Below are 15,641 nucleotides of genomic sequence, written 5' to 3'. Positions count from 1 at the left end.
TTATATGAACTATTATTTATGAGTATTTTAAACATGGCGGAGTACTACTGATGAGGATCGTAATTGATCGAAATCGATTTGGAATTCCGCTACATTTTTACAAGTGACTTTTTATATACCATTTTACACGTTTTTACAATTCTTGTATTCGTTTTATAGTAGTTTTTAGTGCGTCGAACGTGACTACGAGACGTTATGTCTAGCAAACTGACTCAATTATCGAACACGTTCCTGGCCTCGGCCCACAAAATTTCATCACAAACTTACAATAAATAGCAGTTAAAATATAAGGCTAACCCTCTCTCCATCCTTCATTTTTTTAACTTCTTGCAGAAGCCCAACCTTGTCAAACTGCAGATCTTCTGGCTTTGACGAGTGACACTTTCTTTTTAGGAGGCCCTGGTCTTCTAAGCTTTTCCATTTGGCACATCTATTCTCTGCATCCTCTGGTGTTTCAAAGAATAGAGCAAGACGCTGTTCCTGTCGCTGCCTGTTCGTCTGCCGTGTGGCCAGCATGGTGTCGCAGTCCCGGTTTGACCATTGTTCCTCTATTTGCTTCTTCTCAGTCCTCAATTTTTTCCTTCGTTGTTTCCGTAGTTCAGCTTGAGATTTTTTTTCTTGTAAACACAGCTCAGGAGTCTTTGTCTGTGCTTTTGCAAAGGACATGCCAAAAATTTCTTGAAATGGACCTTTGATGTCTTCATAGATTTTGGTTGCTGCTTGTTTAATAGCCTTTAATGTGGGTTTCACATTTGCAGCATTTGAAGGCCTTAAAACATGATTCTGCGTTTTTTTTAAAGCTTGCTGTAAATTAAAAGAATTATTTTTTCCCTATGATGGAGATAAAGACTGAAAAGAATAGTGGTGTACAGCACAACCTTGACAGTTCATTCGTTCATGCTGTTTTTTCTCGAGCTCAAGAAGATTTTCCCAGTTCTTTTGGCTAAAGTACTCAATGTACTGGCTTTTATCCTTTGTTTTCCACCTCTTAAAGTGAAGGGAAAGGCCCTTTGAGCGCTTGTGAAAGTATTTCTTTTCTGCTACAGCAAATCGATCACTGTGAGGACCTTGGAACTGACTTAGATACCTTTTCCAACGTAGTCCTTGATTATATTCGATCTTGCCATTTGGTTTTAAAAAGCTCTGCCTAACAGCAATACGCGCAAATCCACATCCAAAATGTTCTGCCATTTATGGGTTGTAGACTCCAAATGAGTAATTCAGAGAAGAAAAACGCCGATTTCCTCGAAAGTGAAACGTAAAGAGATCTTCGAAATAATACAAATTTGCCAAGAAAACAGAGTGGAAACTACATCGAACATAGATGCTGCATCCATGAATATCAGTAAATCGCGCCAAAAAATTATGTATGCAACGGACTTACCCGAAAGTACCGCCAAATTACCGCGCATGGCTGGATTTTTGTAAACATGAGTTCGAAAGCCTTGGAAAAATCGGTTTTAGTTTGGGTAAACAACAACAATCTATCTTGTTTTTTTCTCTGGAAATGCGTTTATTCTTACTTGTGTCTTGGATAATGACTTTAACTACAAAAATGATGATATTTTTATGAGCGTTTAGGATTGTTTAAGATCCGCTGCACCTTTTTGCGGCTTTCAGAGTGGTAAAATGCGTGAAACAGTCTGGAACAGTTAACTTTCAGTGAAGAAACTTCTGAGAAACTCTCTTCGTCCGACATTTTAATAATAAGCAACCAGGCCAGCTACGACTGTTTTGTGGTCTCTGATTGGTCGTTTCATAACCGTGGCAACGAAGAAGTAGCCCCCAGTTATCAAAATTCAGAACTTTCTCGGTCAAGATGGCGTTCAAAACTGGCGGCCAAAAATGGCGGATGAGCAACACTTTTTCGTTTTGGCACCACTTTTTCGCGTGGTTTACGCAAACTGTTTACTCTTGATGGGTGGAGACAAACCTGCCCTTCATATCTATGCTCGGACTTTGTCGAAATTATCAGTCTAACCTACAAAAGAGATCCAGTGTATGCTCGTATAAACTGTACTCTAAATGTAAGCCTAAATAACTTTTTTCAAACGTTTTATTCTGCTAAGGTCCGGGCACAGCATTTTAGTTCAAACCTTTCCTATTTAATTTCTGTATTTGGGTTAAGGTTAGGCACACGAAAAAGTGGTGCCATTTCGCCACGTAAATGTGAGGTATTAACGTATTTCAGACTTTCTTATCGCTCGGTCACGTGACGTTATCACGTGAAAATAGCATAATTTTGCCTGATGTCAGCCACTGGCATTCTGTTGTTTCCAAACTTAATCACTTCTGGAGATACTGTGTGCTACCAGAAATTTTAGGAAGGTGGTTTACTCAATAGTGAAGTTTGTCTCATTCATCCCCTGATCCCAATTCTGCTTGTTTTTGCAGACTAGCAGCTACAGGGCCTGTGGTAACATGCACAGACCAAGCATGTCCCATCTACTTTTCATTTATCTCGTTTGAAAATTCCAAAAGTACCTAACAAGTGGTTTTGTCCCGTGTCTAAAAACACCAGCAGCCAAAAGTGAAAAATCAAAATGCAAACAAACAAGAGATATTTTGGATGAAGCTCTCAAATTAGATTTTATCTGCACATGCAAACAGAAGCCACTGTTCAGATAAACTGCTGAAATGCCACAACCCATTTTGTCAAGATAGAAAGTTTTTCATTTGCCCTGCTTATACTTCAAGCAGGTGCTGAACAATGCAATGACAACTTGGGAATGTATGGTGTGTAATTCAGGAGGAAAAACTAAAGAAAGGTTGTTAATGACACTTTCAATACATCTGATGATAGTGTCGTGTTAACTGGTGTTTCAAAATGCTCTTCAGAAAAGACAGCATCACTTGCAAAGCTGAATGATGGGCATTACCAATTGATTTCATCACTCAATGGTTGGCTTGACTGTGATATTATCCATGAAGTACATGTTTGTCTAAGAAACATTAATCCAGATGTGGAGGGCTTTCAGAGACCAACTTTGGGCCCTGTTAGAAACTTCAATCAGGTAATTTATTCAGATTCTGCATACTGGTAATACCCACTGGGTATGTGTAGGCTCAGTAGGGTGTGAAGATGGCACTGCCAACTTGTATGACAGTTTGTATCATAACATTATTCAAAATGAAGTACACGAGCAGGTACTCAATCTTGTTGGACGTTCAAATTTTACTAGCATTCAAGTTGTCCCTGTGCAACAACAGACAAATAGCAGTGACAGTGGAGTATTTGCTGCCAGCTTTGCTACATGCCTTGCTTATTGTATACACCCTGAAACAATGCAATTTGATGTCCCGAAAATGAGAAATCATTTATATCAGTCTTTAAAATCTGGTGTATTGAAAATGTTTCATAAATTTTAGACTGCTCAAGGTACATCTACAGTTAAAAAATTTTTGGAGAGAAAGAATACCCACTTTATTATAGTGAAAATAAAATAGTTGCCCGATGCAATGGACCTGCATATTTGAATGCTCAAGATGGAGGGTAGGGACCCAGTCTACGTTGAATCGATCCCAATCTTTCGCAGCTTCTTCTGAAACGAAGTGCCGGCTGCAGACCCTATCACGTTCTTAAATATCATCAGTTAAGTCATCTCTACTTATCGCACAGATCCACATTCTTCTTCGCTCAGAAGTAAGTTCTTCGGTGTTCTCTCCTTGGCTATACTGAACACGTGGGACACGAAAAAACATTACTTTTCCGACGTTAGACCACTTCTTCCCTGTTTTGTTCCCACAGCTAATGACAAGGCAAAGGACTGTGATAACGAAAACATAAATATTACACTATTGTCTTCTCAAAACCGTAAAATGTGCTCAAAATGTTTCCTGTCACAATACTCACAGCTGATTATAATAGAACACCAACATGGCGGATGAAGTCGCTTACCATGACGATAAAGAAATTTGGTCACTTGAGTGAAAACGCTCTGTTGCACTTAAAGACTTTTTTCTGAATCCCTTCGTTTAATTTGTAAAAAATGAACGGTTTTTTTTTTTTTTTTCACCCAAATAAGGGGCATAAGTTGCGTGGCCAAAAAAAAAAATACGCATAGAACGTATTTACCGCTGATCATATCAACAAACCGCCTGACTTATCAACTAAAACGTAGTCTCCCTCGCAGCCGGTTTTAGTCTCGTCACGCAACGCTCCTTCCCACAAACGGCTGCTCACATGCGCACAGCATTCCTTTCCCTTTGTTGTCTTTGCACCAATGAGATCACTGACATCGTTTCTTATGTGACCAATCAGAGCACAAGAGATTGTAATCAATATCGCTTTTCCCGCGTTTTCAAATTCTGCATTTGATCGTAGTTTCTTGATGGAGGAAACGCCGAAGAAGGTTTTGCAAAGTGATCGTTGCGTACAGATGTATAACTGTGGTATTTAAGGAGTTTCTGATGCCTTCGTAATTTCTTTTCTTGTATGGTGACTCGCATCTGAACAGGAGAGCGAATTTAGCTTATTTTATCTATCTCCATCCTAAGTGACTCTCTGTTTTGTTTTGCTTCTTTTTTTTTTTCGAAGAGATCTGCAAATGCTTTGCATCGTGTTTTAAATCTCCATTTTGAAAGTTTTTAAATTCAAGTCACAGAAATCAGAAAGTTTAACAATTAAGTGTGGTGTGCCTCAGGGATCTGTCTTGGGGCCTCTTCTTTTCCTTATATACATAAATGATATTGTAAGGTGCTCAGAAATACTATCAGTTATTTTATTTGCAGATGATACAAATCTATTTCTCAGTGACAAAAATCTAGTTTACTTACAAGATACCATGAACTGTGAGCTAGAAAAAATTTCAACCTGGCTTTCTGCAAATAAACTCACTTTAAATATCAAGAAAACGCATTTTATTGTTTTTGAATCCAAAGGCAAGAAAAGTAAACTAAGTGTTAAAATTAAATTGAATGAACAAGAGATAAAATACACAAAATTCTTAGGTCTATACATTGATAATGAGCTAACATGGAAGCACCACATCAATCATGTTGTAACAAAAATATAAAAAATGACAGGCATAAATATCTAAGGCAAGACATTACTTATCCTTAGAAAGACTACAGGCAATCTATTACACCAAGGTGTACCTTATTTAACATATTGTAATGTCAGTTGGACAAGCACTTATCCAACTAGACTCAAGCCATTGCTTATGATACAAAAAAAGATCGTTAGAATTATGTCATTCGCTCACTGCAAAGATGAATCCCGGCCACTATTTTTATCATTAAATATTCTAAATATATACGAGTTAAATATCTACTACTTAATGGCACTTTTTATGTACTCATTCTTTGATGAGAAGCTACCAAGTTACTTTAGAAATTATTTTATACCAAATGAAAAATTTCATAGTCAATACTCGATCAGCCTCAAACACATTCATCGATTTAAAAAGAACTAATTATGGGAAATTTTCATTGAAGTTTAGGGGAGCAAAACTGTGGAATGAATTACCTAAAGACCTGAAAGAATCAAAATCATATACACAATTTAAGAGATTAATGAAAATCTATCTGCAAAATCATAGTTAAATTCTATGCTAGAGATATAACTTCAAATCGTAATTTTATCAGCTAAGCAGCAAAATATCTTACGTTCATAGTTAAACCATCTGCTTTAAGTTACAGTTTTAATTAGATGGGGATCTTATAAAAGCTCAGCAGAGCTTGCTAAGATCTCCAGCCATAATACTATAGCGTATTTTAGCAGGCATATAATTAAAGCCATGTAAATAAATGTAATGACAAAGGCAAATAAAATTTAACAATTGGTTGATACGTCAGAGTGCGTTCATCGAGATATGAAGCACTGTGAAGTTTGGAGAGCACGAGAGATGCGTAAGAGTTGCTCGAGGCGTAGCCGAGAGCAACTCTAGCTTCTTGAGTGCTCTCCAAACTTCCCAAGTGCTTCATATCTCGATTAACGCACAGCTGACGTACAAACCAATTGTTTTATAGCATTTTCAACGCTGTAGTTTATGTATAAAGGGCTTCAATGCGTTTATTTTGTTTCGGAAAAGTATTTCACCATGCTTCAATGATCTTGTCTCAGATTGGTCAAAAACTGACAGGTGAATTCATGCGTGGAAATGAAGTTAGAGTTTCGAAACGAGATGAAACCGTTGATTGTTTTGTTTTCCCTTTCTCTGGGTTCTTTCTCGGGAGTTCAAAAATCCATTCCCAAAGAAAAAGTAAGCAGATCTTCTTCGGCTTGTTCGCTGGTTGCGATGTCTAGTTTAACTTTTTTGCGGAAGTTTTTCCCGTTTTTTAATGAAAAATGTTGAAGTCACTCGCGAGAAAAAAATTTTTTCGCGAGGCATTTGTCTGCTGACGTCACCAGCGTGCACAATGGAGAATTTTAACATGGCTCTACAAAAGCGTGCGCTCTGATTGGCTCATACGCTCGATCCCTTTGCCCGTGGGTTGCACGCTGACGTCAGTTTGTTTTGTTTTTTTTCGTTGCCACTACAACCAACATAATTCGTGTTCTTTGTGGGTATTTTGCTCGTGAAATATGGACAAATTTTGCGATTTTTCCGGAGATAAGGAAGATAATTCTTGTGGGCTGCCAAATTTCGAGCTCAAGGTTTTTGTCGGGTCTCCAGCTTTGAGTTCGAGATTTGCGAACTTGAGCGAGCAGGAGCTTAATCAGCTGGTTGAACAATTAAATATTTTTACACGAAACGACAGATGTTTGAAAGTCTCAATGTTGTAAAAGAAATGGTTAGGTATCGTGCGACTCTTACGCTTCTTTCGTTCTTAGCAACCTCCCGCGTGCATCCATAACTCGATGGTTGCACGCTGCACGCTAACTATTTCTTTACTGAAGCACGCTCGCGCTATACACTGAACTTGATTGCACGATTACAAGCTATGTTGTAAATGACTTTGATCTTCAATAATCCGCAAGAATGACAGGATTTGAAAGCGGTGACTGGAAAGGTCAGGATTTCGAAAGCGAAGGTCACTGTTGAACCGCACTTGAAAGATTTTGTTTGGCATATCAGTTAGCGACGATTGAACTGCACTTGAAAGATTTTGTTTGGCATATCGGTTAGCGACAATTGAATCGCACTTAAAAGATTTTGTTTAGCATATCGGTAAGGAATAATTCTTCTGTTTCTAGCATGAAGGAATTGAAGGCGCCTTAAAATCTAACACGTCACGTATCACAGTCGATGGTGACTGCATTCGCTGCCGTCGACGGAGAGGGAATTACATCTTAGTGCGGAACAAAATTAACTGGAGAAAACAGCCAAACGAACGCCCGATGAGTGAGTATTGTATTGTAATCTTTATTTAGACACGATCAATTCATCAGCCTATAAAAATACATATCACATACGCTAAGATATTTAAAATTAAAACTACATACTATAACACTAAAGCTGTTTTCCGTGAATGCCGTGCGTTAGACTTAAAGAATGTCATTGATCTTATGTTTAAATAACCCCAGAGACTCTGTGTTCCTTATATCGCGTGGTAAACTGTTCCATAATTTGGCGCCATTGTAGGTAAAGCTTTTTCTGTAATAATTAGTGCGCGGTAGTGGAACATTAAGCTTATTTTCAGATTCCCTGAGGTCATAAGCAGAGTCACGCCACGTAAACTTTGAATGTAGATAAGTGGTCTAGCTGTCAGCCATTTTGAGGTAAATTCAGTATAATTACTGTTTCAGTAACACATAATTTCGGAAGAGAGTTTGGTCGGTCTTAAAGGCACTATCTCTTCTTCTAATCGCTTCTTTTCCGCCGGCATAAGCTGAATGAACTCTCAAGACCTTGAACTCAGTTTGTAAAGTAGAAAAAGCCTAGCAATTGTAAGCAACGCAATGACCGTTGCGGCAAATCGAAACCGTATACAACACCTTTATTGAGTAATAAGTAAACGCTTCCTTTCGAGAAACCGATTGAACTACTTTGTCGAAAGTAAATGGAGGTAATCGCTTGATTTCTTCTAGCATAATTAATTTCCTACGTTTGATTAATTAAGAATGGAGAACTTATAAATGTTCAAGGTTTGAAACGCGTAGTATAATCATTGTCGGAATATTAAGCGACTGGCAGCGATTATTTTCAGAATTTTGCTTTGGTTAGATACCAAACACAAAATCTTGATTCAAGAATTACCTTCCACTTTTCAACCAATGTCGTTATTTAACAAAAGTAAACACAGTATGGCATACATGTATATATGTTTTGTCGGTTTTCAGGCGAGCGGAAGCAAGCGCGAGGCGTGCAGGAGGTGAGACGCGCGAGTAGAGATGGGGCTCTTAAAAATAATTGCTTGTGTTTGCTTTATTTTCGCTCCTCCTCTCGTTCGTGTCTCGCTTTTCGCACTACTTTTCAGGTCAAACTCAATCAGTCGGGGAGGTTCAAGATTGACCGCTTAAGAAGTGCACTAACTGCTTAGCATTCTTTTTCGTTTTGTTCCGACCTAAACGAGAGATTAGCGGATAACCCCAAGTGCTGCCTTTAGCTCAGCGCGTGCTTCTTAATTAATTACGAAACGAAAAAAGACTGCTATCTTGATGTTATTAATTGCTAACAATATGTATTTACATCAGATCGACAGAAAACTAATCACTCACTGCACAAATTTCGGACAAAATTAAATTACGTACGTGTATCTCGGCTAGGTTAGAGTATTTAGAGTGTGTACTGGCAAGTTCATTTCCCAAACCAGAAAAGAAATGTGCTATCCTGATCCATAGCAACTTATGGAAGTTTTAAGAAGTTTAATGGGTTTTGTTTTTTATTATCGTAAGAACGATTCTTCATGGCTTCTGCAACGGCACCATTATTTCCTTCAACAAAGGAGACAACTAACTACGCCCGGTTATGCAGGCTTCTGGTGGATGTCAGTTCACATGTTTTAAGAGAGACATTTGACAAGAAGCGTCCAACAGGAAACCTGGACACGGTCTTATCGAGTACTCCAGTTCATGCTGTACTACAATTACTCAGAAGAAGAAAAGTACTGAATCCATCACAATGGAGTAAACTGTATCCCACCATAAAATCTTCAGTTTCGTCTCAGCATTTTGATATCACCCTGCTGATAGTTTTGCTGAGGAACATTTGCGGACTTGGTTCTCCGCCTGCCGGCTGGGATACACTTCCTCCTGCAGCAGACACAACCCTCGAGGCTGACATCGTGCGCATCAAGTGTTTCAGAAACACAGTTTATGGTCATGCCAGCGAGGCCTCAGTTGATGACGCAACATTCAATCAGTACTGGAAGGACATCCAAGATGCATTGGTGAGACTGGGAGGAGCAGGTTATCAAGCTACTATTGATGATCTGAAAACGGAATGCATGGACCCTGATTATGAAGAACACTATAAAGAGCTTCTCGAACAGTGGGTGATGGATGAAAAAACCGTCAAGGAAAGATTGGATGAAATTAAAGAAGAGCTGCACGTGTTAAAAGAATCAATCTTCGGCTCCGGCATCAAGGAAAGACTAGACGACATTGTTGGCAAACTGGATGCATGGAAAGACGCCACTGACACTAAACACGAAAAGAAAATGGGAGTTAAAGGTAACTGTTTGTGTTTAGGTCTTGCAGAGACTTCCATCGAGGTGGAACACCTCTTAAAAGAGGTTATGCCTCATTTTGCTCGGAAAATACGAAAACAACAACAGCAAAGAATATTCATACAATGAAAAAAAAAACTTTTTGAAAGCTCGTTAATGGTATGAAGAAATAGTATTTTTTTTCTCGGTTGTGTCTTAAAGTGCACACGGGTGAAATCCCAGTTGGAATCCGAAGGTTTGAGGTTCGACTCCTCGGGGGGGGGGGGGGGGACTCTTCCTGGGGAATTTTTCCTTTGTCTCACCCATAGGACATCTCTTTTCCACAGATATTCACTCCATTAAGAAAATTTACTTTTCCATAAACTTTAATGACTTCATTTTTCCTGTTATGTAGACAGGGCCTGCGCAGCTAGTTGTTGCAGGGTTGATGAAGGAAGGAGGGAGGGAGGACTAAAAGACAAATTCGTCATCATTAATCAAATAGGAAGTCTGCAGGCATGCTTCCCCGCGGAGTTCGATTTAGTTTGCTTAAAATGACGGTAAAGCAATATTAATACAAACAACTTGTAAGCCAATAATGTTAGGGCTGTTTCAACAAAAAAAATCCTTGGTTTTCTTTTTCTTTGAGGTTTGGCCTCACTAACAATATCTGATATTTAATCTGAACCGCACTTTTTAAAGATTTGACATCACAAGACTCCAGAAAGTGACATCCGTTTAATAAGCATCTTTAGAAGTTTAATGTTTTGATGCGGTTTCTTCTTTTAGCCGTGGAGTCATACACAAACTCACTGAAAGCATCAATTAATAGCCAAACTGAGTACCACCCTTTGACTTCTGCCAACAAGTCTAGAGTGAAAACAGATGACATATTCACAAGTTTTCTCATACAACACGATAGAAAACCAGTTGTAGATCTTGGTATTAAAAGAGAAGAGCACCTTCGCGGATACGGCTCAGTGAGTGGAAAGCCAGTCAAACACCATCAAGAAATTTTCATTTCTAATACCGAGGAAGCGAATCCAAAAACTGTCAAAGTCACTGGGAAGGCAGGGATTGGTAAAACACTGTTTTGCCAAAAGTTGATTCGAGATTGGGCAGAAAACAAGTTATTTCAACTCCAAATCAGTCCTCGCATTCCTATCTTTAAGTTTGCATACTTGCTAACTTTCCGCCAATTGAATTTACTGGGAGAGGACCACGTTTCGATGCGAGAAATTCTTAACCGATCATCAATGTTAGATGTCCACTCAAGTATCGATGAAACTTTATTTGAGTACATGGTTGATCATCCTGAAGAAGTCTTGATTATCATTGATGGGTATGACGAGTATTCACAACAAGATTTCATCGCTAGTGACTTGGATGACCAGTACCCGAATAACCCTCATGAAGAAATGCCAGTAGCAGCCCTGTGTGCCAAGCTAATCAAAGGAAAGCTCTTGAGAGGCTCAAGTGTTCTGATAACGTCAAGACCCGACGAGTCCGACAAGCTTAAAGGTGGTCAAATCAATTTTGATCGATACGTCGAAATTACAGGGTTTTCCACGCAGCAGGTGAAGGAGTATGTTGGAAAGTATTTTAGAGAAAACGAAGAAATGAAGACTGCTGCGATGGATCACATTACAAAGAATGACAATCTAGTCAGCTTTGCCCACATTCCAGTTCTCTGTTTTCTGATGTGTTCATATTTTGAGTATATTCTGGAGAACTCTACAAACACTGATGCTCTTCCAGTCAACTCAAGTGACATTTATTTTGAAGTGATTAACATGTTTTTAAGAAAACATCACAAGAAGGCCTCAACTTCCCCTGAGGATACTCTTGAAAAATTATCAGAGTTGGCGGCTCAACTCCTTCTAGAAAAAAAGTTTCTCTTCACCGTCGAAGAAGTGAAAAGGTTTACTTCAGAAGAAATCGAAAGCCTGAAAGCAAGCGGTCTTCTCCATTGCGGTCCTCAGTTTCGGAAATCTTTTTCAGAAACGACAAAACATTTTTGTTTTACCCACCTAACCCTCCAGGAATACTTAGCAGCTTGTTGGTTTGTGAGGCGAAGAGAGATTCCCTCAGGAAGAGAAGATGTCTCAGAGATGGTATTTCAGTTTATGTCCGGCATTTTATCCAAGCAAAAGGACGATGCATTCATGAAAGATTTACTCCATGGACTAAATCAGATGTTTCAACATGAATCCACTGGGAAACTGCTGAGAATGAAATGTCTCACTGAGTATCAAGATTTAGAGTTTGCACAACATTTCGTAAAGAAACATTACAATCAATTCAGTGATGATGAGGACGGATTTTCATTTAAAGCCTTGACTGATGTAGACTGCATTGCTTTGTCTTTTCTGTTAGAAGTTCTGAGTGCAGTTAATGTGGATGAATCCAGTGGAAAGAATCCTTTCCCTGTGCAGCAGTCACGTATACCGTTGCCGTTGAATCGCTTAAGTATTGACATACCTCTTTTTACACAAACTGGATTCAGACGAATCTTAAAAGCGCTAGCGAATAAACCCTGCACCATTGTAAAGCTAGAGATCCAGGGTGGTCATTGGTGGAATAGGGATTGTGGTGATACCATAAGAAAACTACTGCCTCTCACAGAAATAGCCTGCCTGTCTCTGATCTGTCTTCAGATCTCCGATGCCACTGTTGGTAGTCTATGTCAAGCATTACAATCAGAAACATGTAAAGTCACCACACTGGATCTGAGTTTTGATCAGATCACCGATGCCGGTGTCGTCAGTCTATGTCAAGCATTACAGACGCCAACATGTAAAGTCACCACACTGAAGCTGAGTGTTAACCAGATCACCGATGCCGGTGTTATCAGTCTATGTCAAGCATTACAGACGACAACATGTAAGGTCACCACACTGAAGCTGAGTCTTAATCAGATCACCGATGCCGGTGTTGTCAGTCTATGTCAAGCATTACAGGCAGAAACATGTAAAGTCAACTCACTGAATCTGATCGGTAATCAGCTCATCGATGCCGGTGTTGTCAGTCTGTGTCAAGCATTACAGACACCAACATGTAAAGTCACCACACTGGATCTGAGTGTTAATCAAATCAAAGATGCTGGTGTTGTCAGTCTATGCCAAACATTGCAGACAGAAACATGTAAAGTCACAAGACTGGATCTGAGAGACAATCAAATCACCGATGCCGGTGTTGTCAGTCTATGGCAAGCAATACAGACACCAACATGTCAAGTCACCAAACTGGATCTGAGTCGTAATAAAATCACCGATGCCGGTGTGTTCAGTCTATGTCAAGCATTACAGACACAAACATGTAAAGTCACCACTCTGAGACTGAGTTACATTCAGATCACCGATGCCGGTGTTTTCAGTCTATGCCAAGCATTAAAGACAGCATCATGTAAAATCACCAAACTGGACCTGAGTTGTAATCGGATGATCACCGATGCCGTTGTTGTCAATCTACGTCAGGCAATAGAAACGGCATCATGTAAAGTTACCAAAATAAATCTGGAAGGGACTCAGATCTCCCGTCCTGTTCATCAACATTTTAGAGATCTGTTGGCGGAAAATGCCGAACATTTGTTACATTGAAAAAAACAAAACATACAGTCTAAAGAGGTCTACTGATCATTCAGACGATCAAATAGAGAAAGAAAGCTAATTTAGACCCATAAGGGACATTAGGCCATCACAATTGCTGGTTAGAATTTCGTCCAGATATTGCTGGTAGTCATCTCTTTTCCTGGGTGAAGATCTAAGGAAACACTATGAGGGGGTATTTTTCATTAGGACTTGCAACGGCCTCGAGCGTGAATATTTTCCTCTGAAATTTAAACAGTAGCTGAAATAAAAACTTTCAAAATGGAGATTTAAAAAACCATGCAACGCATTTGCAGATCTCTTCGGAAAAAAGAGAAGCAAAACAAAATAGAGAGTCACTCAGGATGGAAATAGATAAAAATAAGCTAAATTCGCTCTCCTGCTCAGATGCGAGTCACCATACAAAAACAGAAATTACAAAGGCATCAGAAACTCCTTAAATACCACAGTTATACATCTGTACGCGCAAGCTGTTGCTTACCAGAACAAGGCAAATTGAAGTACTGGATCCTAGACGTACATTTGCCCTCCCCCCCCCCAACCTGACAAGTATGACAAGTATCGCCTCTCAAATATCGTAAATCCTCTATTAAGCCCCCCTCTAATAAGCAACCCCCCTCTAATAGAGAGAAAAAAGTAAAATGCGAACAATTTTTGAATAAATACGGTACATGATATCCTATTGTAACCTGGTAGTGAACATCGCGCTAAATCAATAAGCTTCCCTTCTAATTAGCCACCGCCCCCCCCCCCCAAAGAACCTGAAATAAATAAGTCCCCCTTATTAAAGGATTATTAGAGGATTTACGGTAATAGCCTTCCGCCTTCTGATGAACTTTCAGTTAATTCTGTTGAGACTTATTAGGTTACTACATCGTACTCGAGAGAAATTACTAAAAATTTGATTCAAGAGAAAAACGGAAATGCACCAGTTCAATTATCCAGATCTATTTGTTGTATTTGTTGGGATGGCATTTTGGTTTTTTACGGTGTCCGTGAAAATTATACACTAGAACATTTAATGGTGTGTAAATGGAAACAAAAATTGTAGATAATATCATCAAAAGATTGAAAAATAAGGTTTACTGAGGTTAAAATACTGGAGCAGTCAGGCCCTTAAAAGACACCAGCTAATTTTTTGAGGACGGCAGTAACTTCTAGTTTTGAAGTACACCTCGCGTTTTCGATAAAGACTTTTTTCTGTTTTTTTTTTTACTGTTTGAAAGATTTGGAAAATCTAGCTTATTTTAGAATTTTCTTTGAGTCAAATTGCAATTTTATGTTTCAGTATAATCAAATCTTTGTTAAACGAGAAAACTTTTGTTACACTATAGATAGCACCCACAAATTGGCTGCAACCCTATTTTTTCACACCGCAGAAGTGAACTCTTCTACTTCTACTACAAAATCCAGCTTACAGGTGAGAATACATACATATGAGAATAAATACATATCCACTGTGCCCATTTACACTCTTTTGTATTGCTCTGATGATTAGGCATCAAACAAAATCTTTTCCGGTCAAGCACTTGAGTAGAATATGTTTCTGTGTTCATATCTGTTTCGAAAGTGTACCATCTGAATCTCTCCTGACCTTTCCCTGGGTCATTCTTTTCATATTTCATCGACTTGGTTAGGTTTTGGGAATGATAAGAACTGAGGATGGTATTCTCTGAAAACAACCTATCCCTGAAAGAAAAATTATGAGACAAAATGCTGACTTTTATTGAGTTTTTGATCTAAAAGGTTCGGAAAAAAGCCATTCCACACCTTTTTTTTTGTACCAAATAGAAAAAATAGCTAAAAGACCACAACTTTAGATAAAAATTGACAGATATGCTTTAAGCATAAAAGTTATCAGAAATCGTTTGAATCACAACCATTTAAAAGTTTCAATTCTCTTATGCAACACATACAGATTAAGATAATTTATTATGATGCTTTCTTTGGCTTGAAGCAAGACTGTGCTCTAGCAGATCGTGTGTGCTTCCGGCAACTCACTTTTTATCCTTGGGCTACTTGAAAAACTCTACTTTAATAAAGACCCCCAAGAGCTTGGCTTCTCAGATGCAACAGCCTTCAGGTACTTGGTTATTACTCAAAGGGCACAGCTAGGTGGATAACTGACATTGGAACTTCTCCTCCCTTTCAAAGGGAAGGAAGATGAGACAAGATTCTTTCACACCCTTAAGAATTTATCAATTTGTTAATAAGCAAAAATAAATTAAAGTGATAGAGATTCCAAACTCCCCTTAGCTTGACTTTGACCCCTTTAGGGCTCAGAAAAACCATGAACACTTTGATCTAATTGAGACAGGTCACTTGTGTACTGGGCAAATACAATAAAGTTCAAGAAATGCATACTCAGCAAACTTCAAAATGAAGAATTAATTACAATCAAGGTGTGCAGTCTAGTTTTCTAAGGCAAAAGTAACTTCTTCCCCATAAAATATCACAGCATTCTAAACAATGTCTCTGGTTTTCACAATTTTCTGAAAGTTG

The 15,641-nt window shown here is 38.8% G+C and overlaps 1 protein-coding gene, 1 long non-coding RNA gene and 1 pseudogene across 3 annotated transcripts; 1 reads left to right on the top strand and 2 right to left on the bottom strand.

Moving 5' to 3' along the window:
- Positions 1–279: 279 nt before the first annotated feature.
- Positions 280–1,191, bottom strand: LOC148721519 (uncharacterized; annotated as a pseudogene).
- Positions 1,192–3,155: 1,964 nt separating this feature from the next.
- On the bottom strand, positions 3,156–3,957 carry LOC148721518 (uncharacterized). The gene is made up of 2 exons (XR_015992369.1): positions 3,854–3,957; positions 3,156–3,767 (listed from the first exon to the last, which is right to left on the bottom strand). It is a non-coding gene; the product is annotated as an uncharacterized LOC148721518 (long non-coding RNA).
- A 2,743-nt stretch (positions 3,958–6,700) lies between these two features.
- Positions 6,701–14,601, top strand: LOC148721517 (uncharacterized). Of its 2 annotated transcripts, none has more exons than XM_088735594.1 (3): positions 6,701–7,286; positions 8,780–9,556; positions 10,321–14,601. In XM_088735594.1, exons 1-3 carry the CDS (start codon positions 7,283–7,285, stop codon positions 13,128–13,130), a joined length of 3,591 nt encoding a protein of 1,196 aa, XP_088591720.1. In that variant the 5' UTR covers positions 6,701–7,282; the 3' UTR covers positions 13,131–14,601. The 2 variants fall into 2 exon arrangements, with proteins under 2 accessions (XP_088591720.1, XP_088591721.1); XM_088735595.1 differs by having other exon boundaries at positions 6,701–7,663.
- Positions 14,602–15,641: the final 1,040 nt, after the last annotated feature.

This window comes from Stylophora pistillata, chromosome 10, assembly GCF_964205215.1.
Source record: "Stylophora pistillata chromosome 10, jaStyPist1.2, whole genome shotgun sequence".
Taxonomy (NCBI): domain Eukaryota; kingdom Metazoa; phylum Cnidaria; class Anthozoa; order Scleractinia; family Pocilloporidae; genus Stylophora; species Stylophora pistillata.
This window is presented reverse-complemented; position numbering and strand designations above follow the sequence as displayed.

What these genes read in the sequence shown, in the direction of transcription:
- LOC148721517 (XM_088735594.1), top strand. An exon ending in AAAGAAAATGGGAGTTAAAG is followed by an intron (nt 9,557 to 10,320) that starts GTAACTGTTTGT and finishes TTCTTCTTTTAG; the next exon opens with CCGTGGAGTCATACACAAAC.